The sequence below is a fragment of the Octopus sinensis genome, linkage group LG10 (assembly GCF_006345805.1).
Source record: "Octopus sinensis linkage group LG10, ASM634580v1, whole genome shotgun sequence".
Lineage (NCBI taxonomy): Eukaryota > Metazoa > Mollusca > Cephalopoda > Octopoda > Octopodidae > Octopus > Octopus sinensis.
This window is the reverse complement of record NC_043006.1, coordinates 81,893,395-81,921,103: the sequence shown is the minus strand read 5'-3', so window position 1 is coordinate 81,921,103 and position 27,709 is coordinate 81,893,395. Positions and strand designations below refer to the sequence as shown.

At 39.7% G+C, this 27,709-nt stretch overlaps 1 protein-coding gene across 2 annotated transcripts in view; it reads left to right on the top strand.

Moving 5' to 3' along the window:
* LOC115216707 (alkaline ceramidase 3) overlaps positions 1-27,709 on the top strand; it is a 343,156-nt gene that overhangs the window by 274,291 nt on the left and 41,156 nt on the right. For both annotated transcript variants that reach the window (XM_036506853.1, XM_029786241.2), the window contains one exon: positions 22,800-22,852. In XM_036506853.1, the coding sequence (XP_036362746.1) occupies positions 22,800-22,852 (53 nt within the window). The remainder of the gene's footprint in view (positions 1-22,799; positions 22,853-27,709) is intronic.

The window sequence follows — 27,709 nt, the reverse complement described above, 5'->3', positions numbered from 1 at the left end:
ACAAGAATTCCTCTCAGAAACAAGGAAAACTATACTACTACTACTACTACTACTACTACTACTGCTGCTACTGCTGCTGCTGCTACTACTACTACTACTGCTGCTGCTGCTGCTGCTGCTGCCACTACTACTACTACTACTACTACTACTACTACTACTACTGTTGCTGCTGCCTTATCTACTTTCCTTTTTCTTTTTCTTCTTCTTTTTCTTCTTCCTCTTCTTCACCTTTTTCATTTTCTTCTTTGTTTCTTCTCATTCTTCTCTTTCCTCTCCATCTCCTTGTCTTCTTCCCCTCCTCCTCTGTTTCCTCTCCTCCTCTGTTTCCTCTCCTACTCTGCTTCCTCTCCTCCTCCTCCATCATCATCATCATCATCATCATCACCTCATGTGTTTTCATTGTTCCTCTTCTGCTCCAACTTACTCACATCCCATCCATGCAAGCATGGAAAACTAAACACCGAAACACTGACAATGGCATTACAGCAGTATGGCATTACTGATTTCCTTGCCAAATTCTGTTTCCTAAAACCTATTTCCTCACCAACTTCTGTGTGAGTTGGAACTCAAATAAAGAAATATACTTTGCATTACATAGTTCTACCTTTTAGTGAGATTTTCAGGAGTGTAATGTTACAGCATGGCTGTCTAGCTTAGAAGTTTGCTTCGTAATGTGGTTTGGGGTTTAGGACCAATGCATAGTGCCCTGGGCAAGTGTCTTCTACTATAACCCCTGGCCAACTAAATTCTGGTGAATGGATTTAGTATGGAAATTTAAAGAAGCCTGTCATATATTTATGTGTGTGTGTGTGTGTGTAGACATGGCTTTGTGGTAAGAAGTTAGCTTCTCATCCACAGGGTTCCAGGTTTAATCTTCTGCCAAAAGCAGACTTGTGAATGAATTTCATAGACAGAGATGGAAAGAAGCCAGTCACATATATATATATATATATATATATAGGGAGAATTCATTAAAAAACAAAAGACGAAGACAGGTGATATAGAAAACAAACAGATGCATTAGTATAACGCTCAGGAATAGAAAAAGTCTTTTACGTTTCGAGCCTACTCTTTTCCACAGAAAGGAACACAGAAAAGAAGGAGAGAAAAAAATGTGTGTAGTGGCTACATATATATATATATATATATAGTATTATTGGACGCTCAGGAAGGAAGGGAAGAAGGAGGGTTTAACGTTTAACATATAGTGAAGGCGCGTGGCTCAGTGGTTAGAGCGTCGAGCTTACGATCATGAGGTTGTGAGCTCGAATCCCGAACCGGGCTGTGTGTTGTGTTCTTGAGCAAGACACTTTATTTCACGTTGCTCCAGTTCACTCAGTAGTAGAAATGAGTCGCGATATCACAGGTGTCAAGCTGTATCGGTCTTTGTCTTTCCCTTGGATAACACTGGTGATGTGGAGAGGGGAGGCTGGTATGCATGGGCGACTGCTGGTCTTCCATAAAAACAACCTTGCCCAGGCTTGTGCCTCAGAGGGTAACTTTCTAGGTGCAAGCCCATGGTCAGTGGGACTGAACCCGGAATCATGTTGTTGGTAAGCAAGCTACTTACCACACAGTCACTCCTGCACCTGTATATACTGTGGAACAGTCATTTTAACGAGTTGTATTTCTTTATCACCTGACGAGATACATCTGCATCACTGGATGCTCCTGAACCAGTTGTTGAGTGTCCAACCCAAGAGGAATTGATGCTGGATGTGTCGAAACAATTATCGTAATTAATAATAAATTCTTGTATATTCCATCTTCCGTCTTTCATTTGCCACACACACACACACACACACACACACACACACACACATACATATATATATCTCCCCTGACTGTTACCAGCCTCCCCTGGCACGTAAAAAGCACCCACTACACTCACGGAGTGGTTGATGTTAGGAAGGGCATCCAGCTGTAGAAACACTGCCAGATCAGACTGGAGCCTGGTGCAGCCTCCTGGTTCCCAGACCCCGGTCGAACCATCCAACCCATGCTAGCATGGAAAACGGATGTTAAACGATGATGATGATGATGATGATGATATATATTTATATATATATATATATATATATAGGATGGGGAGAGCGTTATGAAGAAGCAGATAATATTGTAATATATATGTTATAAAACATTAGCACTTACATTTGGAACTGAGCAAAGAACAAGCTTTTCAATAGCACTTGAAAGTTGTAAGTAGCACATTCTTGCTAAGTATCAAGTATATCTCAGAGTACCTGTCACATTTCAAATTAAGCCATAAACTAACATGTCTACGTCCACAATGACAACATTTGTTTCTTAGATAATTTATAATTCACTTATACTCTTTCACCATCCAACATACACAACAGATAATCTGTTCTACTTCTGTAAAACACAGTGAAGTATCACAATTTTGTTCTAAATCTCTGGTGAGAATTAATCCCCTAACATCATTATCATTGTCCACATTGCTTAATGTCCACTTTGCTTGCATGGGTCAGGAGGAATTTGTTGATGCAGATTTTCTACAGCCAGATGCACTTCCTGTTGTCAACCTTCACATGTTTCCAAGCATTGTAATATCTTCCCATAGCTAGTCATGTTCCTCATAAAACACCGGAAATACACAACATTGCTTGTATGGCAGCAAGCTTGTTTACAACTATCATGTGATGTTAAGACAAGGGTATGCACAAAAGACACACACATATGACAAGCTTCTTTCAGTTTCCATCTACCATATCCTGTCTCAAGGCCTTGGTTGACTTGAGATCTAAGACACATGCCCAAGGAGCTACACAGTGGAACTGAACCTGAAACCAGTTTCAAAGCAAGCTTCTCAACAACACATCCGCATTTGGATTATTAATATGCTGGTTTCAAATTTTGGCATAAGGCCAGCAATTTCGGGGTGCAGTGGGTGAGTGGTGGTAAATCAATTAAATCGACCCTAGGGTACAACTGGTACTTATTTTATTAACCCTGAAAAGACGAAAAGCAAAGTGAACTTTCACAGAATTTGAACTCAGAACATAATAACGGAGGAAATGCTGGTAAGCATTTTGCCTGGTCTGCTAACTATTCTTTTCTACACTATGCACAAGGCCCAAAATTTTTGAGGAGGGAGCCAGTCGATTAAGTCGACCCCAGTACACAACTGGTACTTAATTCATTGATCCTGAAAGGATGAAAGGCAAAGTTGACCTCGGTGGAATTTGAACCCAGAATGTAAAGACAGACAAAATACCACTAAGCATTTCTCCAACATGCTAACATTTCTACCAGCTCACCGCCTTATGAATTACTAATTAACAGCTAAGATTATAGTATAAATCATATAAGACATTAAAAGGACTAATCTGCGACAGAAAAATACATGTACTGCTAGAAGAATGTGAGTTGATGTTGACTTTTGTTGGATTTGAACTCACAATGCAAAGGGCTATAAACTAAATGCAGCAATTCTTTTCTTTTGTTTTTTTTTCAGTACTTTAGTGAATCTACTAATCAACCATCCTTGGTACTTTTATGAATTATTATTAACATTTTGTCATTGTAATAGTAGTGGTAAAGACATTGTATGACTAAATTATTTTGATCAGTTATTGATTTCTAAATTCAGTACAGCACCACGCCTTCTGTTCTGGAGTTAGAGAGTGGACAGTTGAATATATTAAACCCAGTAACTGACTGGTACTTTTTTTATTGACCATGGATGTAAAACTGGATAATCAATGTTGAACGGTAAAATATTGGTTTCAAATTTTGTCATTTGGTCAGCAATTTTTGGGGAAGGGATAACATGATTACATTGCCCCCAGTGTTCAACTGGTACTTACTTTATCAATCCTGGAAGGATGAAAGGCAGAGTTGACCTCAATGGAATTTGAAACCAAGAATGTAAAGATGGACAAAATGCTGCTAAACATTTTGACCTGCTTGCTAATGATTCTGCCAGCTGGCTGTCCTAATGGAATGGTAAAATATGAACACATTCTATAAGGCACTTCCTTAGTCATCTGCGTATTTTTATACCATGCCCCAACTCTTTTCCTTTCATTCCAGTCTTCATATTTTTTTCTTTTTACGTAATGAATATAAGATTCAGAACATGCAAAAAACCTTTCCATTTATTTTTAAACAACATAAAAAGTATTTACCTTTTAAAAAGAAAACAGTAAAATTGAGCGACAATCCAATGCTTTATAAATGTTATTTTGAATGTTTATTTCTGTATCAGTTACTTGGATAACAAATACAAATAACTCATAATAGACATATTAGTTGTTATCAAAATAATGAGAAGTAATGCATATTCAAATGATGAAAGCATTAATCTCATTGTTGCAATTCCTGAAAATTTTAAGTTTCATTGTTTCAGCTTGCTAAAGATGAAAATGTAATTATACCTAGAAGCAAAATCTATTTATATGCTTCAAATGTAAATAAAATATTACATACATACACAGCTTTTTATATCATAAAAACACACAAAGTAAAAACAGAATATGTATATGTGTGTATAAAAAGTTGTTGTTTCATCCTTTTGTTTGTTCCCTCTGAAGCCATGTCTGGCTCATCAAGGCCGGTTTTCTTGGCATATAGGTTCCTCACCTGGATAGGACGCCAGTCCATCACTGGTGAGCTGCAAGAGGAAAGAGTGGGAGAAAGTTGTGGCGAAAGAGTCAGAAGTTCGTCATTACCTTCTGCCAGGAGCTGCGTGGAGCTTACATGTTTCACTCATAAACACACACATCGCTCAGTTTGAGATTCGAACCTACGATCCCTCAACCTTGAGTCTGCTGCTCTAACCACTAGGCCATGTGCCTCCACATATAAAAAGTAGTGTGACATAAAAGAAGTTTCTGAATGCTTGATGTTCCAAACAAAAGAATTGAAAAAGTATTTTAAAGACACTTAAAAACAAATAAGTTTGAAACAGCATACTAAAAACTGGAAGGTAGTTAAAAAAAAAAAACTATCACATTTAAATGAACAACTACCAAATACGAGAAACAAACAGGGAAGTGACAGAATGATGTATTACAGGAAGTTTTGCCTGTCTTTCTCCAGAGGCCATCAATAAGGATTTTTAACAGAAGACCACTTAAAATGGGTATAAGACGTTTTGGTAGGCGTCACCTATTTGGCATTGCTGATTCTACACTCACTTATTTGACATCACATGTAATGTTTCTCTCATTCGCTTCTCCCCTGTCTCAAGTTATGTGTGAACATCTAGTTATGTTTGTAAGTATGAGTAATGTCGCTCTTTCTCTCTCTTTCTCTTTCTACCCCCTCTGTCTCCTTCTTTCTCTTTTTCTTTCTTGCCTTTCTCTCCTCCCCTCTCTCTATCTGAATGTATATATTTCTTATTTCTTTATTGCCCACAAGGGGCTAAACATAGAGGGGATAAAGAAGGACAAACAAACGGATTAAGTTGCTTACATCGACTCCAGTACATAACTGGTACTTAATTTATCAACCCCGAAAGGATGAAAGGCAAAGTTGACCTCGGCGGAATTTGAACTCAGAACATAACGGCAGATGAAATACCTATTTCTTTACTACCCACAAGGGGCTGAACACAGAGTGGACAAACAAGGACAGACAAACGGATTAAGTCACTTACATCGACCCCAGTGCGTGACTGGTACTTAATTTATCGACCCCGAAAGGATGAAAGGCAAAGTTGACCTCTGTGGAATTTGAACTCAGAACGTAACAGTAGACGAAATAGTGCTAAGCATTTCGCCTGGCGTGCTAACGTTTCTGCTAGCTCGTCACCTTGAATGTATATATTTCTGTGCCTGTGTGTGTGTGTGTGTGTGTGCATACGTGTTTGCCTATAGCACCAAAATGTTTTGTTGCCTAAACCAGACTGAATATCCAGTCAGCTGTACCAAACTGACAGCATCCAAACAGACCACATCTAATAGTTTCATTCTGACTAACAATATAGGTATACTACTAAAGTTAGTAGTATACCTCCTACTGAAGGCGCATGGCTTAGTGGTTAGAGCGTCGAGCTTACAATTGTGAGGTTGTGAGCTCAAATCCTGGGACGGGGTGCATGTTGTATTCTTCAACAAGACACTTTATTTCACATTGCTCCAGTTCACTCAGCTGTAGAAATGAGTTGCAACGTCACTGGTGCCAAGCTGTATTGGCCCTTGCCTTTCCCTTGGATAACACTGGTGGTGTAGAGAGGGGAGGCCGGTATGAATGGGCAACTGCTGGTCTTCCATAAACAACGTTGCCCGGACTTGTGCCTGGGAGGGTAACTTTCTAGGTGCAATCCCATGGTCAGTGTCGTGACCGAAGGGGGTCTCAGACTAAAGTTAGAAGTGAGTTAAGAAATATACACTGTAACTTCTTTGATACAACCCACCTGAGACTGTTCAGGCTTCTTGTTTTAAAGTGATCTAAATTAAAAACTATGGAAATTTCGTATTAATTTATGTTTCAGACACCAGCTTCATCATCATTATTATTTAATGTTTGTTTTCTTTGCTGGCATGGGTTGGATGGTTTACCAGGAGCTTGCAAGCCAGAGGACTGTGCCAAGTTTCATTGACTGACTTGGCATAATTCCTATGGCTGGATGCCCTTCCTAATGCCAACCACTTTACAGAGTGTACTGAATGCTTAATATGTGGCACCAGCACCAGCAGGGCTACAAAATGACTTGCATAACAAAGACTCCTTGACTGGGAGGGGAAGTGGTAGTATTGAGGGAGGTAGCTTTGTGTCCAGTTATAAGTGGTTAAAATTGTAATAGAAGGATAGAGGTAGGTGTTTTGTAGTGGAGGAGAAACATGGCTACCACAATTAGGGAAGAAAGGAGAGAAACATAGATAGCTAGAAAGAGAGAGAGAGAGGGAGGTTAGAGAAAAAGATAAACTGACAGAGAGAGCTAGAGAGAAATATAGCTAAATAGATAGATAGATAGATAGATAGAGAGAGGGTTAGAGAGAAAGAAAGATAGACAGAGAGAGAAAGAGTTAAAGAGAAAGATAGATGAACAGAGAGAGTTAGAGAAAAAGATATATATGTATGTATATATATATATATATATATATATATATATATATATATATCGCCATGTTGATTTGTTAGTTACTGCACGCATTTTTTTTCTCTCCTTCTTTCTGTGTTTTTTTTCTCTCTGTGTATCTTTCTGTTGAAGAGCGTAGGCTCGAAACGTTAAAGACTTGTTTTATTTATATTTCCTGAGCGCCATACTAATACAATTGTTCGTTTGTTTTCCACCTGCCTTCGTCTTTTGTCTATTTTCATAAAGCTTCCCGTTATATATATATATATATATATATATATATATATATAGAGAGAGAGAGATATGTGAATATAAGTGATGTGGTTCAGACAGGGTGAGTGAGCAGTGTGGGGATGGTGTTAATGGGGTGGAGATATTTCATAAGAGTGGCAAGGGGGTAGGTTAGAGATGGGGTAGAGGTGACTGTAGCAAGTGAATGTAAAAGATATAGGAGCGGTTCTGAGAGTGGACTGTGATAGATAATGTGAAGGCATTGATAGCTTAATAATGACAAAATTATTTTATTGAATTCTTCATTATTTAAACAAAAATAGAAAACAAAGAAAATGAAACAAAAGGCAGTGTATTTCAATAGAATATGGTAACAGATGGATTAAATGAATAGGTGCTAAACATTAAGAGATGGAATGAAGCATCCTGGGGAAATTTTTCCTGTTGTTCTACTCAAGCCTTCATAAACAATTTTCTGTCATCTCCTACTTCCTTGCCTAAACCTTTCATTGTTGGTCATTCACCATTCACTGCATCCATCCTTCAACCCTACCAAAGTCTTACAGTGGTCACCTACCTCTCCTCCCTCACCCATTCCCAATCTCTGGTCTCTCTACCCTACACATTTCTACCCACCTTGTACCCTGAAGGTTCTCCCTCACATCTTAACACCTCTATTTTCACCACTTTTGCATGGCATTTTGTTTATTGTTTATCATTTACTCTTTCAGTCATTTGACTGCGGCCATGCCGGGGCACTGCCTTGGACAATTTCACTCAAGCAAATTGATTCTAGGGCATATTATTTTTTGAAGCCTAGTACTTACTCTGTCAGTTTCTTTTGCCAAACTGTTCAGTTACAGGGATGTAAACACACCACCACCAGTTGTCATGTTGTAGTGGGGGACAAACACAGATACGGAGACACCCACACATAGATATATACATACATACAGACATACATACACACACACACACACACACACACACACACACACACACACACACACACACACATATATATATATATATATATATATATATATACAAAGAGCTTCTTTCAGTTTCCATCTACCAAACCCATTCACAAGGCTTTGGTCTGCTGAGGTTATGGTAGAAGATACTTGCCCAAGGTGTCACACTGTGGGACTGAACCTCGAACCATATGATTGAGAAGTAAGCTTCTTACCACACAGCCACACCTGCACCTGTTATAAAGATTTTTGCTTATCCACAATACATATTGGTACAATGATTTCTTTTTAGTTTGTTTTAAATTTTGTTGATCTTATCATTTCTGTTTCTTTAAATGCTGTTTCTAAAGACTTGATCTGTATGGTTTGCCATTTTTATGTTCCTCTACCCAGGTTGGGATTGAACTTATAAATAAACCAAATTTTTTTCATTAAAAGTGCGGGTAACCTACAAAAAATGTCAAACTCAGTAAACTTCATCAGCACCACCATCATCATTAATACCCACCAAATCTCACAGAAATTAAACTACCATCACCACCACCACCTCCATCACTACCACCACTAATAACAACAATACTAGTACCACCAACAGGGCCAGCATAGGAAACTTGTTACTATGACCTGCTAAAAATAGCATTAGTAATGTTAAACAATAATGAATTTCTAAATATTGTACTATGTCTGAAAACCAGGGGGGAAGAGATAGGGACCAGCATGGATAAGCACAGGCAAGGATATGTAGTTAAGAATTTCACTGTTCGATTACATGGCTTTGGGTTCAATCCCACTGTATGGCACCTTGAGCAAGTATCTTCTACTATAATCCTGGGTTGACCAAAGACTTGTGAGTGGATTAGGTAGACAGAAATTGAAATATGCCCATCGTATGTGTGTATGTGTATATACAAGGAGGTGCTGAAAAGTTCCTGGCTTTAAGGGTATTGCAAAAAGCCTTGTTTGAGGCCCAACCTTCTGAGTTCTTTTACAGGGCTTAGAAAGACTGAAGGACCGCTGCAATAAGTGCGTGAATCTGAGAGGGGAATCATCATCATCATCATTGTTTAACGTCCGTTTTCCATGCTAGCATGGGTTGGACGGTTCGACCAGGGTCTGGAAAACCCAGGAGGCTGCACCAGGCTCCAGTCTGATCTGGCAGTGTTTCTACAGCTGGATGCCCTTCCTAATGCCAACCACTCCGTGAGTGTAGTGGGTGCTTTTTTCGTGCCACTGGCACAGGTGCCAGGGGAGAAAATCATAATTAATTGATCTTCCTGTATTTTCTATTACCTATATCCCGGAGCTTTTCAGTACCCCCTCATATATATATATATATCCATATTTATGTGTGTGTGTGTGTGTGTTGTGTCTCCTTATCTTGGCTTTGCATGATAGTTGTAAGCAAATGTCACTGCAAGTGGTATCATTCATTTTCAGTCTTCCATGAATACATGTCCGGCCAAGGGGAAATATTTACCATACCTGGAAACAGGTGAGGGCTAGTGACAAGACGTTCATCTAGCCATAGAAAATCTGCTTCAATGAATTAGGAAAGTGGACTTTAGAATAATGATGGTGATGAGTATGAATAAACCCTCACTACAGTTGGATGCCATGATGGAAAAACCCTTTGGGTTTTGACACCATCAAGGAAACAAGAGCTAATAAATAGATTACATATACCAATGTGGAAACATACATGTGACCGTTCAGCCTGCTAGCAATAACAGCCAAATTTAACTCAGTGCATACTAAAAAATAAAATGGAAGAACATATTAGATAATATAATCCTGGGTATACTATTTCTAAAAAAACAAAAGACGTGATGGCCATGACTGGGAATGTACTCTGAAGACTTTTGATCATAAAGTTTGCTTGATTAGAACTGACCCGGGGCTAAACAGCAGCAATAATAAGGAAGGGACCGCAAACATCATTTCTGTTATTTACAACTGTCTGTATGTCATTACCTAGCACGCGCGCGCGCGCGCACGCACACACATACATGTATGCATGCGCACACACACACACACACATGTATGCATGCGCACACTTCACTCTCTGCTTATCTTGGTTCCTATCTTTCTCTTAAAAGATTTCAGCACTTGATGACACAACCATCTGGTGCCACTCAAATCCAAACTATACCCTCACTCCACACTCCACCCTCGCAATAAATTCCTGTCAGGGTGAATGGAAAGAGAAAGAGAAAGGGAAAGAGAGGTGGAGGATGGAGCACTCTTGACTGTTAGTTGTCCAGCATGAATAGTATGTTTACACACAGGTTTTCTGTTAATCCAGATTAATTGGAGATAGCTGCAGACAAAATGGCTGTTTAGGGATAAATAAATGGTAAAGTAAATAATGTCTCTCATTAAGTTTCTCTTGTAAAAGCAAAAGGCTGAAACTGACAGAGAGGGTAATACTTCCTCTCTGATTGGATGTTTGGATGTATATCTGTCTGTCTGGCTGCCTGATTGATTGTCTGTCTCCATGTCTCTGAGTAAGCATGCGTGTGTAAACGGTGTAGCCATGGATGAAGTGCAGGCATAGGAGTGTGGTTAAGAAGATTGTTTCACAATGATGTGGTTTCAGGTTCAGTCCCATTGTACTGCATCTTGAGCTTGTTTCTTCTACTGTAGTTTCTGGCTGATCAATACCTTGTGAATTTAATATGCTGCAACCACACAAAGCCTGTCCCATACATATATCTAGTAATTCAGCCTGTGGTGTCTGTGTCTATCTCAATGCTTACATTCTGCAGTAGCATGAAAGATCACTGAGGTAAATTGTACCAAAGGTAATGCGGAATAGGCATAACTTTTTATTAACTGACATTGGTCATTTATACTGGTCTCAAACTGTGGCATGAGGCCATAAATTTCGGGAGAGGGGTCAAGTCAAATACACTGACCCCAGTACTCAATGGTACTTATTTTATTGATTTTATTGATGAAATGATGAAATTGATGAAATGATGAAAGGCGGTGAGCTGGCAAAAACGTTAGCATGCCGGGTGAAATGCTTAGTGGTATTTCGTCTGCTGTTACGTTCTGAGTTCAAATTCCGCCGAGGTCGACTTTGCCTTTCATTCTTTCGGGGGTCGATTAAATAAGTACCAGTTACGCACTGGGGTCGATGTAATCGACTTAATCCGTGTGTCTGTCCTTGTTTGTCCCCTCTGTGTTTAGCCCCTTGTGGGTAGTAAAGAAATAGGTACTTATTTTATTGATCTCAGAAAGATGAAAAGTAAAGTAGACCCCAGCAGAATTTGAACTCACAATATAAAGATGGATGAAATGCCACTAAGTATCTTGCTCACTGTGCTAATGATTTTGCCAGCTTACCACCTTAAGCTGGCATTCATATTGCACACATGTTGATAGAGAAATTCTTCCTCTATAGTAGCTCTTCTTGTTCTTCTTCATTGCATGCAAATAAAGGGATCTAAGGAGCCATCTAAGCATGCCATCATTGAATTTTTGACCAAGAAGGAATGTAGACTGTTTGGTATCCACAGAATGCAAAAAGCTGTTAATGGAGATGATGCCATTGCCAAGAGCTGTGTAAAAACAAAAGATGAAGTTTAAATAAGCAGGAACTTGGACTGAAGATAAGCTCTGCAGTGGGAGACCACCAACTGTAACCATTGACACAAATTGCCACCAAGGGGTTAAACTGATTCATGTAGACAAATGAGTTACAATCTGTGAGTTTCTTGCACAGCTGGTCTGTGGTTATAATGCATCACAGACTATTCATGGATATATATATATATATATATATATTGTGTGTGTGTGTGTGTATGTATGTATGTATGTATGTATGTATGTATGCATGTGTGCATGTATGTATGTATATGTATATATATATATTATATATATATTGTGTGTGTGTGTGTGTATGTATGTATGTATGTATGTATGTATGTATGCATGTGTGCATGTATGTATGTATATGTATATATATATATATATATGTATATCATCATCATCATTTAGCGTCCGCTTTCCATGCTAGCATGGGTTGGATGGTTCAACTGGGGTCTGTGAAGCCAGAAGGCTGCATCAGGCCCAGTCTGATCTGGCAGTGTTTCTATGGCTGGATGCCCTTCCTAACGCCAACGACTCTGTGAGTGTAGTGGGTGCTTTTTACGTGCCACCCGCACAGGTGCCAGACGGAGCTGGCAAACGGCCACGGACGTATGGTGTTTTTTATGTGCCACTGGCACGGGGGCCAGGCGGGGCTGACAACAGCCACGAACGGATGGAGCTTTTATGTGCTACCGGCATGGGGGCCAGGCGAGGCTGGCAACGGCCACGAACGGATGGTGCTTTTTACGTGCAACGGGCACAGAGGCCAGACGGGGCGACGCTGGCAACGGCCACGATCGGATGGTTCGCTTACTTGTTACGGCACTGGTATCACAGCTGCAATTTCCATTGATGTTGATCGACTTTGATTTTGGTTCTGCTTTCTGATATCTGATTTGATTTGGTTTGATTTTGATCTTGATATTTTGATTTTTTGATTTTCACTTGCCTCAACGGGTCTCCACAAGTGGAGTTTTGTGTCCCAAGAAGGAAAGGTATGTATAAGTCAACTGGCTGCATACCAGGTAGAGGCGACGGGTTATGGTCTCACTAGTCCTGCCGGGTCTTCTCACGCACAGCATACTTCCATAGGTCTCGGTCTCTAGTCATTTCCTTGGTGAGACCTAAAGTTCGAAGGTCGTGCTTCACCACCTCGTCCCAGGTTTTCCTGGGTCTACCTCTTCCACAGGTTCCCTCAACTGCTAGGGTGTGGCACTTTTGCACACAACTATCTTCAGCCATTCTCGTCACATGACCATACCAGCGCAAACGTCTCTCTTGCACACCACAACTGATGCTTCTTAGGTCCAACTTTTCTCTCAAGGTACTTACACTCTGTCGATTATGAACACTGACATTACACATCCATCGGAGCATACTGGCTTCATTTCTTGCGAGCTTACGCATATCCTCAGCAGTCACAGCCCATGTTTCACTACCATGTAGCATGGCTGTACGTACACATGCATCATACAGTCTGCCTTTTACTCTGAGCGAGAGGCCTTTTGTCACCAGCAGGGGTAAGAGCTCTCTAAACTTAGCCCAGGCTATTCTTACTCTAGCAGTTTCACTTTCAGCACACCCACCTGACTTGGTCACCTAGGTAGCGGAAGCTATCAACTACTTCTAGTTTTTCTCCCTGGAACGTAGAAGAAGTTGATCTCTGCACATTTTCAGTGTTTATTGCTCCTGAGCATCTGCCACAGACAAAAACTATTTTCCTAGTTAGCCTTCCTTTGAAGGCTGCACCTCTTATGTGTCCATAGCTTACACTTGGTGCACCTTATAGAGTTTCTACCTACACCTTTTCTACAGATCGAGCAGGGCCATCTACCTGAAGGTGTTTGTGATTGGTCTATCTTCCTACTTATTAGGACTTTGGTTTTGGCTAGGTTGATTCTAAGGCCCTTCGATTCTAAACCTTGCTTCCACACCTGAAACTTCTCCTCCAGTTCTGATAGTGACTCAGCAATTAGAGCAAGGTCATCAGCATAGAGGAGCTCCCAGGGGCATCCTGTCTTGAATTCTTCCGTTATTGCCTGGAGGACTATGATGAATAGGAGGGGACTGAGGACTGAACCTTGGTGGACCCCAACCTCTACCCGGAATTCTTCACTGTACTCGTTGCCAACCCTCACCTTACTAGCAGCGTCTCTGTACATGGCTCGCACAGCTCTCACTAACCATTCATCTATCCCTAGTTTCCTCATTGACCACCAGATAAGGGATCGGGGGACCCTGTCGAAGGCTTTCTCCATGTCAACAAAAGCCAGGTACAGGAGCTTATCTTTGGCTAGGTATTTCTCCTGCAGCTGTCTTACCAGGAATATAGCATCAGTAGTACTTTTCCCTGGCACGAACCCAAACTGCATCTCATCTAAGCTAACTCTCTCTCTAATTAGTTGGGCTATAACCCTCTTCGTAACCTTTATTACCTGATCCAGCAGCTTGATACCACTGTAGTTATTTGTATCTAGGGCGTCACCTTTACCTTTGTAGCAGTTGACTATTATGCTGCTACAACAGTCATTGGGTATGACTCCTTCGTGTATCACCTGGTTAACTATACGGGTGACTAGGCTATAGCCGACACTACCAGATATTTTGAGCATCTCTGCAGTAATTCCTGATGGGCCTGGGGCTTTCCCTGTTTTCATGCTTGTAATTGCCTTAACTACTAAGGAACTGTCAACTCGGATTGCTGGTCCCTCTGTCGGGTCGTCATTCGGCAGACTCTCTTTATCCCATTCATTTTCCTCATTCAGCAACCTTTCATAGTGGCGTCTCCAAACCTCTCTCTTTGCATCCTCATTTAGCGCAGTGTATATATATATGTATATGTATATATGTATATATCATCATCATCATCATCATCATCGTTTAGCATCCGTTTTCCATGCTAGCATGGGTTGGACGGTTCTACTGGGGTCTGTGAAGCCAGAAGGCTTCATCAGGCCCAGTCAAATCTGGCAGTGTTTCTACGGCTGGATGCCCTTCCTAACGCCAACCACTCCGTGAGTGTAGTGGGTGCTTTTTACGTGCCACCCGCACTGGTGCCAGACAGAGCTGGCAAACGGCCATGAACGGATGGTGCTTTTTATGTGCCACCGGCACGAGGGCCAGGCGAGGCTGGCAACGGACACGAAACGGGGCGGTGCTGGCAACGGTCGCAAAACGGAAAGTTCTCTTACATGCCACCGGCACTGGTAACACATCTGCAATTTCCATTGATCGATTTCCATTGATCGATTTCGATTCTGATCGTCACTTGCCTCAACGGGTCTTCACAAGCAGAGTTTTGACATGCCACCGGCACTGGTAGCACATCCGCAATTTCCATTGATCGATTTCGATTCTGATCCTCACTTGCCTCATCACGTCTTCACAAGTAGAGTTTTGTGTCCCAAGAAGGGAAGGTATGCATACGTAGGCTGGCTCCATCCCATGTAGAAGGCCACGGGTTATGGACTCACTTGTCCTGCCGGGTCTTCTCGCGCACAGCACACTTCCAGAGGTCTCGGTCTCTAGTCATTTCCTCAGTGAGACCTAAAGTTCGAAGGTCGTGCTTCACCACCTCGTCCCAGGTTTTCCTGGGTCTGCCTCTTCCACAGGTTCCCTCAACCGCTAGGGTGTGGAACTTTTTCACACAACTATCTTCATCCATTCTCGCCACATGACCATACCAGCGCAAACGTCTCTCTTGCACACCACAACTGATGCTTCTTAGGTCCAGCTTTTCTCTCAAGGTACTTACACTCTGCCGAGTGTGAGTACCGGCATTACACATCCATCGGAGCATACTGGCTTCATTTATAGCGAGCTTACGCATATCCTCAGCAGTCACGGCCCATGTTTCACTGCCATGTAGCATGGCTGTACGTACACACGCATCATACAGTCTGCCTTTCACTCTGTGCGAGAGGCCTTTTGTCACCAGCAGAGGTAAGAGCTCTCTGAACTTTGCCCAAGCTATTCTTACTCTAGCAGTTACACTTTCAGCACACCCGCCCCCGCTGCTGACTTGGTCACCTAGGTAACGGAAACTATCAACTATTTCTAGTTTTTCTCCCTGGAAAGTGACGGAAGTTGGTCTCAGAGCATTTTCAGTGTTTATTGTTCCTGAGCATCTGCCACATACAAAAACCATCTTCCTAGTTAGCCTTCCTTTGACATTGCTGCATCTCTTATGTGTCCATAGCTTACACTTGGTGCATCTTATAGAGTTTCTACCTACACCTTTTCTACAGATCGAGCAGGGCCATCTACCTGAAGGTGTTTGTGATTTGTCTACCTTCCTACTGATTACGACTTTGGTTTTAGCTAGATTGACTCTGAGGCCCTTCGATTCTAATCCTTGTTTCCACACCTGAAACTTCTCCTCCAGTTCTGATAGCGACTCAGCAATTAGAGCAAGGTCATCAGCATAGAGGAGCTCCCAAGGGCATCCTGTCTTGAATTCCTCTGTTATTGCCTGTATATATATTATATATATATATTATATATATATATATATATATATATATATATATATATCTGTATGTATATATATGTATGAATATATATATATGTATGAATATATATATGTATGTATCTAAGTATATACATATCTATCTGTGCATATATATGCATGTGTGTGTGTACTGACTGACAGTTAGGAGATTAGCAACAATTAATCAAAGTTTTCACTGAAAGACTGATCAGAAATATCTAATAGAACGTAACCCAATATGCAGATTTATTCAAGAATCATTACAGATAGAAATCTATGTCACAAGGCAAGGCTGATTATCAGAGGAAAGCTATATTTTTCATTGATAATCAACTTCTGAAATAGATTTGTATCTGTAAGGTTCCAGTCTGTAATAAATATGTGTCCATGCATAAGTATGTACATGCACGCATATTGTTTTTATATATATGTGTGTGTATATTTGTCTATGTGTATATATGTCCATGTATTTATATATGTATGCATTTATATATATATATATATTAATATATCTGTATGCATATACATGTGTGTGTGTATCTATATAAGCACATGGGAAAACAAGAATGGAGATAATTTCATGTGTTTATTCAATGCATACTTACATACATTTCATTAATAAATAAATCCATTATTTCTAGTTTACCTTACAATCTGATTCTAACCTCATTAATTACTTTATAATCAGAATGCATCATCAAATCATCAGAGCTTGCATAATAAACAAAATATTAGCATTAAGTTAATTCATAGTTGTGTGTCAGATACATTGTGTCTACAGTATTTAGCCTTTCTTTTAAAGCTGAGATTCATATATTATTCACACTCTGATGATTTGATGATGTAATCTGTTTCTTAGATAAGCTTCTACATAATTGATCTATTCATAATCAAGTATATGTAAGGATGTTTTGAATAAATGTATGAATTTATTTCACTCTAGCATTTGTTAAATATTTTCTGTGTTCAAGATAGCTAGATATTTTGAAATATAATTTGATTTCCCTTTATGGGTGTGTTGCTTGAACTATATAAAGGAACAAACACAGAGTTCTAAGCATTGATTACAGTTCAGGCTGAAAAAGACATGGCCCACAACAGCATCATCATTTAATGTCCGCTTTCCTTGCTGGCATGGGTTGGACAGTTTGACATGGAACTGGCTAGCAGGGAGATGTTCAGACTCCACCTGTTTTTTGTAGCATGGTTTTTATGGCTGGATGCCCTTCCTAACACCAACCACTTAACAGAGTATGCTGGGTGCTTTTTACCACTGCCACTAGCATGGATGTGTAGATGCAGCACTGGCACAGATGTGCTAACACAGTATCAGCATGGGTGCTTCTTAAGTGGCACCAACACCCAAAAGGACAAACCTATATGTGTAGAAGACAGCGATGTTATTCTGCTTGACATGTCTTATCAAGTACAGCAGATCATACTTGATATAACATTTGGAGAAAATCACCCATCCCTACATCACCCTTACCCAGCACTAAATCACCCACATCTACAGCACTTTTATCCATTACTGCAACCCTGCATAACCATCATCTGAGCTGAGGAGGATGTCTCCATGCATCATACTGCCTTCTAATAATCCCACCTCCTAAACAACAGACAATCCTTTTAGTCTCTTGTTTAAAAGATTTCTTATTTCTTTACTGCCCACAAGGGGCTAGATATAGAGGGGACAAATGGATTAAGTCAATTATATCGACCCCAGTGCGTAACTGGTACTTATTTAATCAACCCTGAAAAGATGAAAGGCAAAGTCGACCTCGGTGGAATTTGAACTCAGAACATAACAGCAGACGAAGTACCGCTAAGCATTTCACCCTACGTGCTAACGTTTCTGCCAGCTCGCTGCCTTTGTTTAAAAAATTTCTGCTAACTCTGTAGAATCCTTCTTTCTTCTACCCAACCATGATGATTCTGTAAGCATTACTCTTGTAGAAAAACCTTCCACATTCACTACTTGCTTTGCATGAAACTCAACAACACACATTTTGAGTAAATTGCCTCCAAAACTAACTCTATCCACTCTATCAAGAGCATACTTTTAACTCTATAGTGTTCACATTATTCTGCCAAAATTAATACTCTTACTCTTTTACTCTTTTACTTGTTTCAGTCATTTGACTGTGGCCATGCTGGAGCACCGCCTTTAATCGAGCAACTCGACCCCAGGACTTATTCTTTTGTAAGCCCAGTACTTATTCTATCGGTCTCTTTTGCCGAACCGCTAAGTGACGGGGACATCGGTTGTCAAGCAATGCTAGGGGAACAAACACAGACACACAAACACACACACGCATATATATATATATATATACATATATACGACGGGCTTCTTTCAGTTTCCATCTACCAAATCCACTCACAAGGCTTTGGTTGGCCCGAGGCTATAGTAGAAGACACTTGCCCAAGGTGCCATGCAGTGGGACTGAACCCAGAACCATGTGGTTGGTAAACAAGCTACTTACCACACAGCCACTCCTGCGCCTATGTTTTTTTTTATCCACTTTGTTTTGAACTCATCATGCATTATCTTGATGCTATGAGATTTTGATGAGGTAGCTGTTAATTTTTAAAACGATATTGTAGGGCTGGTGTGAGAGGCCAGATCTGGTCAGTTTGAACATAAAACAGGTAGAATACTTTTGGCCGGATATGGTCGGTTTAAATGCTAAAGTGTTAAACAAAATCAGAGTAACATTTTTAGAGAAGTCATAATATGTAGCAACTATAAATAGCTGTAAGCTATATTTTTGTCTATTGAACAGATTAAGTTAGTTCATGGTCATTGATGAAGTTCCAATTAGGACAGAAACTGATCAAGTTAATTCCTCTTTTATTTGTTTACATTTTTCTTCTATATTAGATTACAATGCAGCAGTGACTAAGACTAGTAAGAAGCACTCTACTTCACACCTCATATATTTCCACACATTTTTTTCATGCATCATTAATTTCTAACTGTAATTGATGCATATAATATCAAATATTATTTAAATTAGGATTTTAGTTGTGAATTCATCAAATTTTTATTTTCTTATTACCAAATCTGTTATTTGATATATGTTTATTTTTATTTTGTGATGTAGCATTATTCCTTTGTGATGGAATAACGCTATTTCTTTCTTTCTTTCTTTCCTTCTTCCTTTCTTTCTTTCTTTTCTTTTCTTTCATCTATTTTTCTTACGCTTGCTTATCCTGAGATTCTCAATTCATGAATACAAATGAGAACTAATTTTTCATTGTCTTGGAGTTGGATAAATCTAAAAGCTTCCTTGGATTAGATGTCTTATGGTGATTTTATCTGATACATTTCATTTCTGTGTTCAAATTATCCTACTGTCAATAAAATTTGAAGTGAGTTAGTTTGCCATGTGAAGTGAAAAATCCAGTGGTTCAGAGATTTGTCCTTCTTTACATAGAAAAAGAAAATTTTTTTCTTTGCAATAAAGGACAAGAATCCAAAATATGAGATCATTCTTGCTGCAATCTTTTAATTTTCTATTTCTAATCTTTTATTCTATTACTGGTTTCATTCACTGAACTGTGGCTATGCTGGAGCACTGCCCTGATGAGTTTAGTTGATCACATTGAGTCCAGTATTTATTTTTAAGCTTATTTTATTGATTTCTGGAGGTGCAATGGCCCGGCGGTCGGAGGATTGCGGTTTCGATTCCCAGACAGGGCGTTGTGTGTGTTTATTGAGCGAAAACGCCTAAAAGCTCCACGAGGCTCCAGCAGGGGGTGGTAGCGACCCCTGTTGTACTCTTTTGCCCCAACTTTCTCACACTCTTTCTTCCTGTTTCTTAGGTAATGCTGCGATGGACTGGCGTCCCGTCCAGCTAGGGGGAACACATACACTACAGGAACCAGGAAACCAGACCCATGAGCCTGGCTAGGCTTGAAAAGGGTGCATAAATAAATAAATAAATAAATATTGATTTCCACTACTTTTTGAACTGCTAAGTCCCAATGTATAAACAAATAACACAGGTTAAGTGATATAAATGTAAGCATGCATGCACACATACATATATGAGACAGGCTTCCATACAGTTTCTCTTTACTCTTTACGTGCCCTTTTCAAGCCTTACCAGGCTCATGGGCCTGGTTTCCTGGTTTCTGTGGAGTATGTGTTCCCCCCCAGCTTGACGGGACGTCAGTCCATCACAGCGTTACTCAAGAAACAGGAAGAAAGAGTGAGAGAAAGTTGGTGGCGAAAGAGAACAACAGGGGTTGCCACCATCCCCTGCTGGAGCCTTGTGAAGATTTAGGTATTTTCGCTCAATAAACACACACAACGCCGGGTCTGGGAATCAAAACCGTGATCCTCCGACTGTGAGTCCACTACCCTAACCACTGGGCTATTGCACCTCCACCCATACAGTTTCAGTCAGCCTAATTGATCCACTAGAGGTTACAGAAGAAGTGAATTGATCCACTAGAGGTTACAGAAGAAGACCCTGGGCCAGGGTGTCCCCCCCATTGGAACTAAAACCCAAAGCCATGTGGTTGTGATGTAAACTTCTTAACCTCACTGTCACATTTGTACCCATAAACTTTTATCATATCACTTTTGCTACTGCACACTGCTACTAGTTTCTCTAGATTTTAAAGTCAGCTTCATATTTTATTGCTCTCTGTTTGTCACACTACTAAGTTATGGAACATAAACAGCATCAGTTGTTGTGTAGTGTAAACATAACCTAAACTCAAATGTAGGTACAGTTACACACTTACATACATATACACGCACACATAGGCATGTGTACACACATATGTATGTGCACACACATGCACATACACACACTCCCATATGTAGTATTTTATGCTATTGTTGGTATGATTGACTTATTCTTTGTAAGCCTTAGTACTTATTCTATCGGTTTCTTTTGCTGAACCGCTAAGTTACGTAGATGTAACACATCAGCATCGGTTGTCAAGCAATGTTGGGGGGGACAAACACAGACACACAAACACATACACACACGCATACATATATGTATATATATATATATATATATATATATATATACGGACGTTAAACGATGATGATGATGATGATGATGATGATGATATATATATATATATATGTATATATACGGACGTTAAACGATGATGATGATGATGATGATGATGATGATATATATATATATATATCATCATCATCATCATCATCATCATCGTTTAACGTCCGTTTTCCATGCTAGCATGGGTTGGACGGTTCAACTGGGGTCTGGGAAGCCAGAAGGCTGCGCCAGGCCCAGTCTGATCTGGCAGTGTTTCTACAGCTGGATGCCCTTCCTAACGCCAACCACTCCGTGAGTGTAGTGGGTGCTTTTTACGTGCCACCTGCACAGGTGCCAGACGAGGCTGGCAAACGGCCACGATCGGATGGTGCTTTTTACGTGCCACCAGCACGGGGATACATATATATGACAGGCTTGTTTCAGTTTCCGTCTACCAAATCCACTCACAAGGCTTTGGTCAGCCCGAGGCTACAGTAGAAGACACTTGCCCAACGTGCAATGCAGTGGGACTGAACCTGGAACCATGTAGTTGGTAAGTGAGCTACTTAGCACACAGCCACTCCTACACCTACTGTATATCCCCTTCATAAAACGGTGATACCTACCATGTTTAGTGAACGGCTGTGTGTTTCAGATTGAGTTGTATTTATTTTAGACTAATGTTGTTACGGGATGGCGGGGAGGTGACGTTGGGATGGCAGGGAGGCGGATTTATTTAGGATCCAGAAACTTTCAATATTTTGTTTACACAGATGGCAGAAGTTTAGGTGCCCCAAGATGATATACACTGGTATCCAGTTTTCACTGCCATTACCATAATTACTTTACCATCGTCGACATTGTCATCATCATCATCATCATAATCACCATCAACATTATCATCACTACCACTTTTACCATCAACATCAACCTCCCCATCATCATCATCATCATCGCCATCATCTTCATATTCATCATTTTCACCACTGCTACTGTTATCATCATTGTTTTAATTGTTGCATCATTATCCTTTTTGGATCGACATTCTGACCCATCAATGTTGAGATCATAATCACCATCATTGTCATCATCACTATCCCTTTCATCATCCTCATTCATCTTTTCTATTGTTCCTACCACCACCACCACAATAATCATCATCATCATCATCATCATCACCACATCATCAACACTACCAGCACATTCATCACTGCCAAATCTACCACCACCACTTCCATCATCATCATCATCATCATCATCACCTAGCATTTACCATTATTATCTTAATTGCAAATTTGCCTCAGCCTTTTTCTTTTGTCATTGTTATTTTAATTTTTACATTATATGTGGAAATATATTGCTTTATCCTAAAAAATGTAGTTTAATTTTTTTTCTTTTTATAACATTTCTATCACATTTTATTTTCTCTATTTCAGCTTTTAGATGAATTACCCATGATATGGGGCACATCATTCCTTGTCTATTCCTTGTAAGTAACACCTTGTCGTCTTTCATCTTTATACATTGAAAAGAAAGAAAACAAAAACCCTCATTACATGCAGACAGAATAATAATTTGTATGATATTGTTTAGCCACCAGGTCAACCTGGACAGAGCAGAAATATGATACGGAGTATTCCAAATATGACCATCCTGCTTCTTTTTTTTTTTTGTATTTTTTAGTTATCATATTCAATGTGTCCTCCCTAATTTGATAAAAAAAAACAATAAATAAACCCTTTTTTAAAATATGTTTGTGACTTGAGTGAGATTTAGCTGCTATTTCTAACAGATAGATTGACCATGTAGAGGCTCACTCCGTGGCTCATTTGCACCTTGCTGTTGTATGGTATTGTTTAGCCGCCAGGTCAACCTGAACAGAGCAGAAATATGATCCACAGTATTCCATTTTTTATTTTCAGATATCATATTCAATGTGTCCTTCCTTTAAAAAAAAAATAATAATTAAACCCCTTTTTTTTAAATGTTTGTCATTTGAATGAGAATTTGCTGTTATTTCTAACAGATGGACTGACCATGTAGAGGCTTACTCCTTGGTTTATTTTACATATGGTTTCTGTTGTTGTTGCTATTGCTGCTACATGTGATATACATGCACATGATATACATGTACTCTTTTACTTGTTTCAGTCATTTGACTGTGACCATGCTGGAGCACCGCCTTTAGTTGAGCAAATCGACCCCAAGACTTATTCTTTGTAAGCCTAGTACTTATTCTATCGGCCTCTTTTGCCGAATCGCTAAGTTACGGGGGCGTAAACACACCAGCATCGGTTGTCAAGTGATGTTGGGGGAACAAACACAGACACATATACACATACATACATATATATATATACATATATACGACAGGCTTCTTTCAGTTTCCGTCTACCAAATCCACTCACAAGGCTTTGGTTGGCCTGAGGCTATAGTAGAAGACACTTGCCCAAAGTGCCATGCAGTGGGACTGAACCCAGAACCATGTGGTTGGTAAGCAAGCTACTTACCTCACAGCCACTCCTGCGCCTATATGTAAAGAAGTGCTGATTTCTAACTGTGGAAGGAACCTGTGGAAAAGGTAGACCCAGGCAGACATGGGACAAGATGGTAAAGCATGATCTTCAGATGCTGAATCTCACTTCACACCGGCGATGACAAATGGTCGAGACCTTTGGTAATTTGTTGTGCTGGAGAAGACACATCAAACCAAGCGAATCATAATTGTGGCCAATGACAGTGACTCATAAAGGCCACCGGCCCAGTGACACATAAAAGGCACTCATGCCAGTGATGTGTCAAAGGCACTCACTACACTCTTGGAGTGTTTGGTGTTAAGAAGGGCATCCAGCCACAGAAACCAAGCCAAAACAGACTGGAGCCTGGTAGGGCTCCCTAGCTTACCAGTCCTAGTCAAACTGTCTAACCCATACCAGCATAGAAAGCAGACACTAAATGATGATGTTGATGATAGTGGTGGTGGTGGTGGTTTTGGTGATAATTGTGTGCGTGTTTGTGTGTGTGTATACACTTTGATACCTATTTCTTTACTACCCACAAGGGGCTAAACACAGAGGGGACAAACAAGGACAAACGGATTAAGTTGATTATATCGACCCCAGTGCATAACTGGTACTTAATTTATCGACCCTGAAAGGATGAAAGGCAAAGTCGACCTTGGCAGAATTTGAACTCAGAACGTAATGGCAGACGAAATACAGCTACTCATTTCACCCGGCATGCTAACGACTCTGCCAGCTCGCTGCCTTTACACTGTGATACCTATAGACCGAAGTATTTATGTTGATGCTGGTGTGAAGACACAGCAATTACGTTTACTACTTTTTGTGCCTGAATGTTATTTAGCCATTTGGTAATTAGAAACCAGTAGAATTAAGTATCTAGCTGAAATAAATCTTGGCAGTTGGAGTAAACATATTCAATTAAATCCAATGAAAGTAGTGCCCTAACACCAAAGCTGGTCTGATGACTAAAGCCAGCAAAATATAGAAAGAAAAGAAAAAAAGAGTTAACCATTGTTTCCACGTTTGCTAGCTTGGATTATATTGTTTAATTAATAATAGAATAACTGTTTATTTATTCATTATTTTTACAGTTCATTAACCCTTCTTTATGCAAGGTACTCTATTCATTTATGATGAAACGTGTGTCATTAGGGATTTGCATGCTTGGCTGGCTAAAGGCAAGGTAAAATAAGATATGAAACTTTTAGAGATGCACAGTAAGAAGGACCTCCATATCAGCTGTAGCATTTAAGGTTTCTATATACATTGTCTTCATAAAAATAGAATAAAAGCAGTGATTGCAAACGAAATATGTTATTCTACTTCAAGACTGACATCCTATTGTTACTCTTGAAGTGACAATAGGAAGTAATGAATTAGTGATGGACCTGTTATATAATTCATAATGAACTTGAGTGTACCTGAGCCATTAATAATTACAGTGGCTGTTTTACTAAACTTTGTGATCTTTACAACATTTTGGCCTATATATATATATATATATATTTATATTTATATAGGGAGAGTTTACGAAAAAAAACAAAAGACGAAGACAGGTGGTATACAAAACAAACAGATATATTAGTATAATGCTCAGGAATAGAAAAAAGTCTTTTACGTTTCGAGCCTACGCTCTTCTACAGAAAGAGACACAGAAAAAACAAGGAGAGAGAAAAATGTGTGTAGTGGCTAACGATCTATCATGGTGTCTGACTCGGACAGAAAGGGTCACACATGAGAAGGAAGGTAGGGGAGATAACAAAGTAAAGATGACCCCCAACACAAAGGTGCGTGTGTGTATAAGAGAGTATGTATGTGCGTGTGAAAGAGGGCTGGTGGTCTGGATGTGTGTGTGTATGTATGTGTAGGTGTGAAAAAATATATATAAATATATATATATTTTCACACCTACACATACATCATCATCATCATCATCATTTAGCATCCGCTTTCCATGCTAGCATGGGTTGGACGGTTCAACTGGGATCTGGGAAGCCAAAAGGCTGCACCAGGCCCAGTCTGATCTGGCAATGTTTCTATGGCTGGATGCCCTTCCTAACGCCAACCACTCCATGAGTGTAGTGGGTACTTTTTACGTGCCACCGGCACAGGTGCCAGACGAGGCTGGCAAATGGCCACAGTCGGATGGTGCTTTTTACGTGCTACCGGCACGGGGCCAGGCGAATACATATACATATGAATATTCGATTTTTGTTTGATCTAGAAGTTTCTCCTTCTTGCAACAACATCACTTGGAGTTTGATCCTATGGTACAGTATGTTAAACAAGTGTCTTCTGTTATAGCCATGGGTCAAGGAAGTGAGTTATCAGAATTGTTATCATGCGGTGAGCTGCTAACAATAAGGCGGTGAGCTGGCAGAAACGTTAGCACACCGGGTGAAATGCTTAGCAGTATTTTGTCTGCTGTTATGTTCTGAGTTCAAATTCTGCCGAGGTCGACTTTGCCTTCCATCCTTTCGGGGTTGATAAATTAAGTACTAGTTACACACTGGGATTGATCTAATCGACTTAATCCCTTTGTCTGCCCTTGTTTGTCCCCTCTATGTTTAGCCCCTTGTGGGTAGTAAAGAAATAAGAATTGTTAGCATGCAAGACAAAATGCATAGCTCTGTTTCTTCAGTCTTTACGTTCTGAGTTCAGATTCTGCCATGGTCAACTTTGCCTTTCATCCTTTCAAGGTAGATAAAATAAGCACCCCAGTCAAGTACTGGGATCGATGTAAGTGAATTCCCCCCCCCTCAAAAAGTGTTGGCCCTTTTCCAAAATTTGAAACCATTACAGTCTTGGGGTTGGCCTTGCGAATCATTGTGAGTATAATTTGGGTGACAGAGATACTGTGGAATCCTGTTGTGTGTGTGTGTGTGTGTGTGTGTGTGTGTGTGTGTGTGTGTGTATGTGTGTGTGAGGGTTATCTTTTGCTAAGATACATCAATGAAGAATATAAACATTGTCTTGGTAAAATAAAAGAAAAGCAGTGCTTTAGAACAAGATCTGTTACTCTACTTGAAGATTGACATCCTATTGTCACTCGTGCTGCTAGAAATGTAGTGATTGTCCTGTTATATAGTATATAATGAACTAGACCACCAGAACGGTCAATAATTATGGTGGGTGTTTTACTGAAGTTTGTGATAATTACAGCATTTAGGTTTGTATGTATGAATATTCAATTTGTCCCATTGGAGGTATTGTTGAAAAATGTACATGATGAAAGTTGCTAATGAGAATATGTTGTAAATAAAAGTGCTAAAATAGCAGGAAAATAAGAAAATTATATTTATCACTCTTCAAATATTATACAGGTTTGATTGTTTTTAATATGTACATTGTAATCAATAATTCACTTGTTATTCTTATATCATGTTATTTTCTACAATAAATGCTCTACCTAATTTCACAAAAGCCGTATGTGTCTATGTATTCAAAACTGTCAATATATACATAACTACACTTGGGTATATGATCTTACAAACAAGTTACATATATTTTCTAAAAAGTTTTCAAGGAGCAGCAACTGCAGTTTATTCAAAAGCTACACATTTACAACATATTTGACACATTTCATGCAAAAAATACAAATGTACATAAAAGGCATAATTATTGAAATTCAACTGCAAAAGTTTCTTATTTCTTTATTGCCCTCAAGGGGCTAAACATAGAGGGGACAAACAAAGGCAGGCAAAGGGATTAAGTCGATTATATCGACCCCAGTGCATAACTGGTAATTAATTTATTTACCCCAAAAAGATGAAAGGTAAAGTTGACCTCAGCAGAATTTGAACTCAGAATGTAACTGCAGA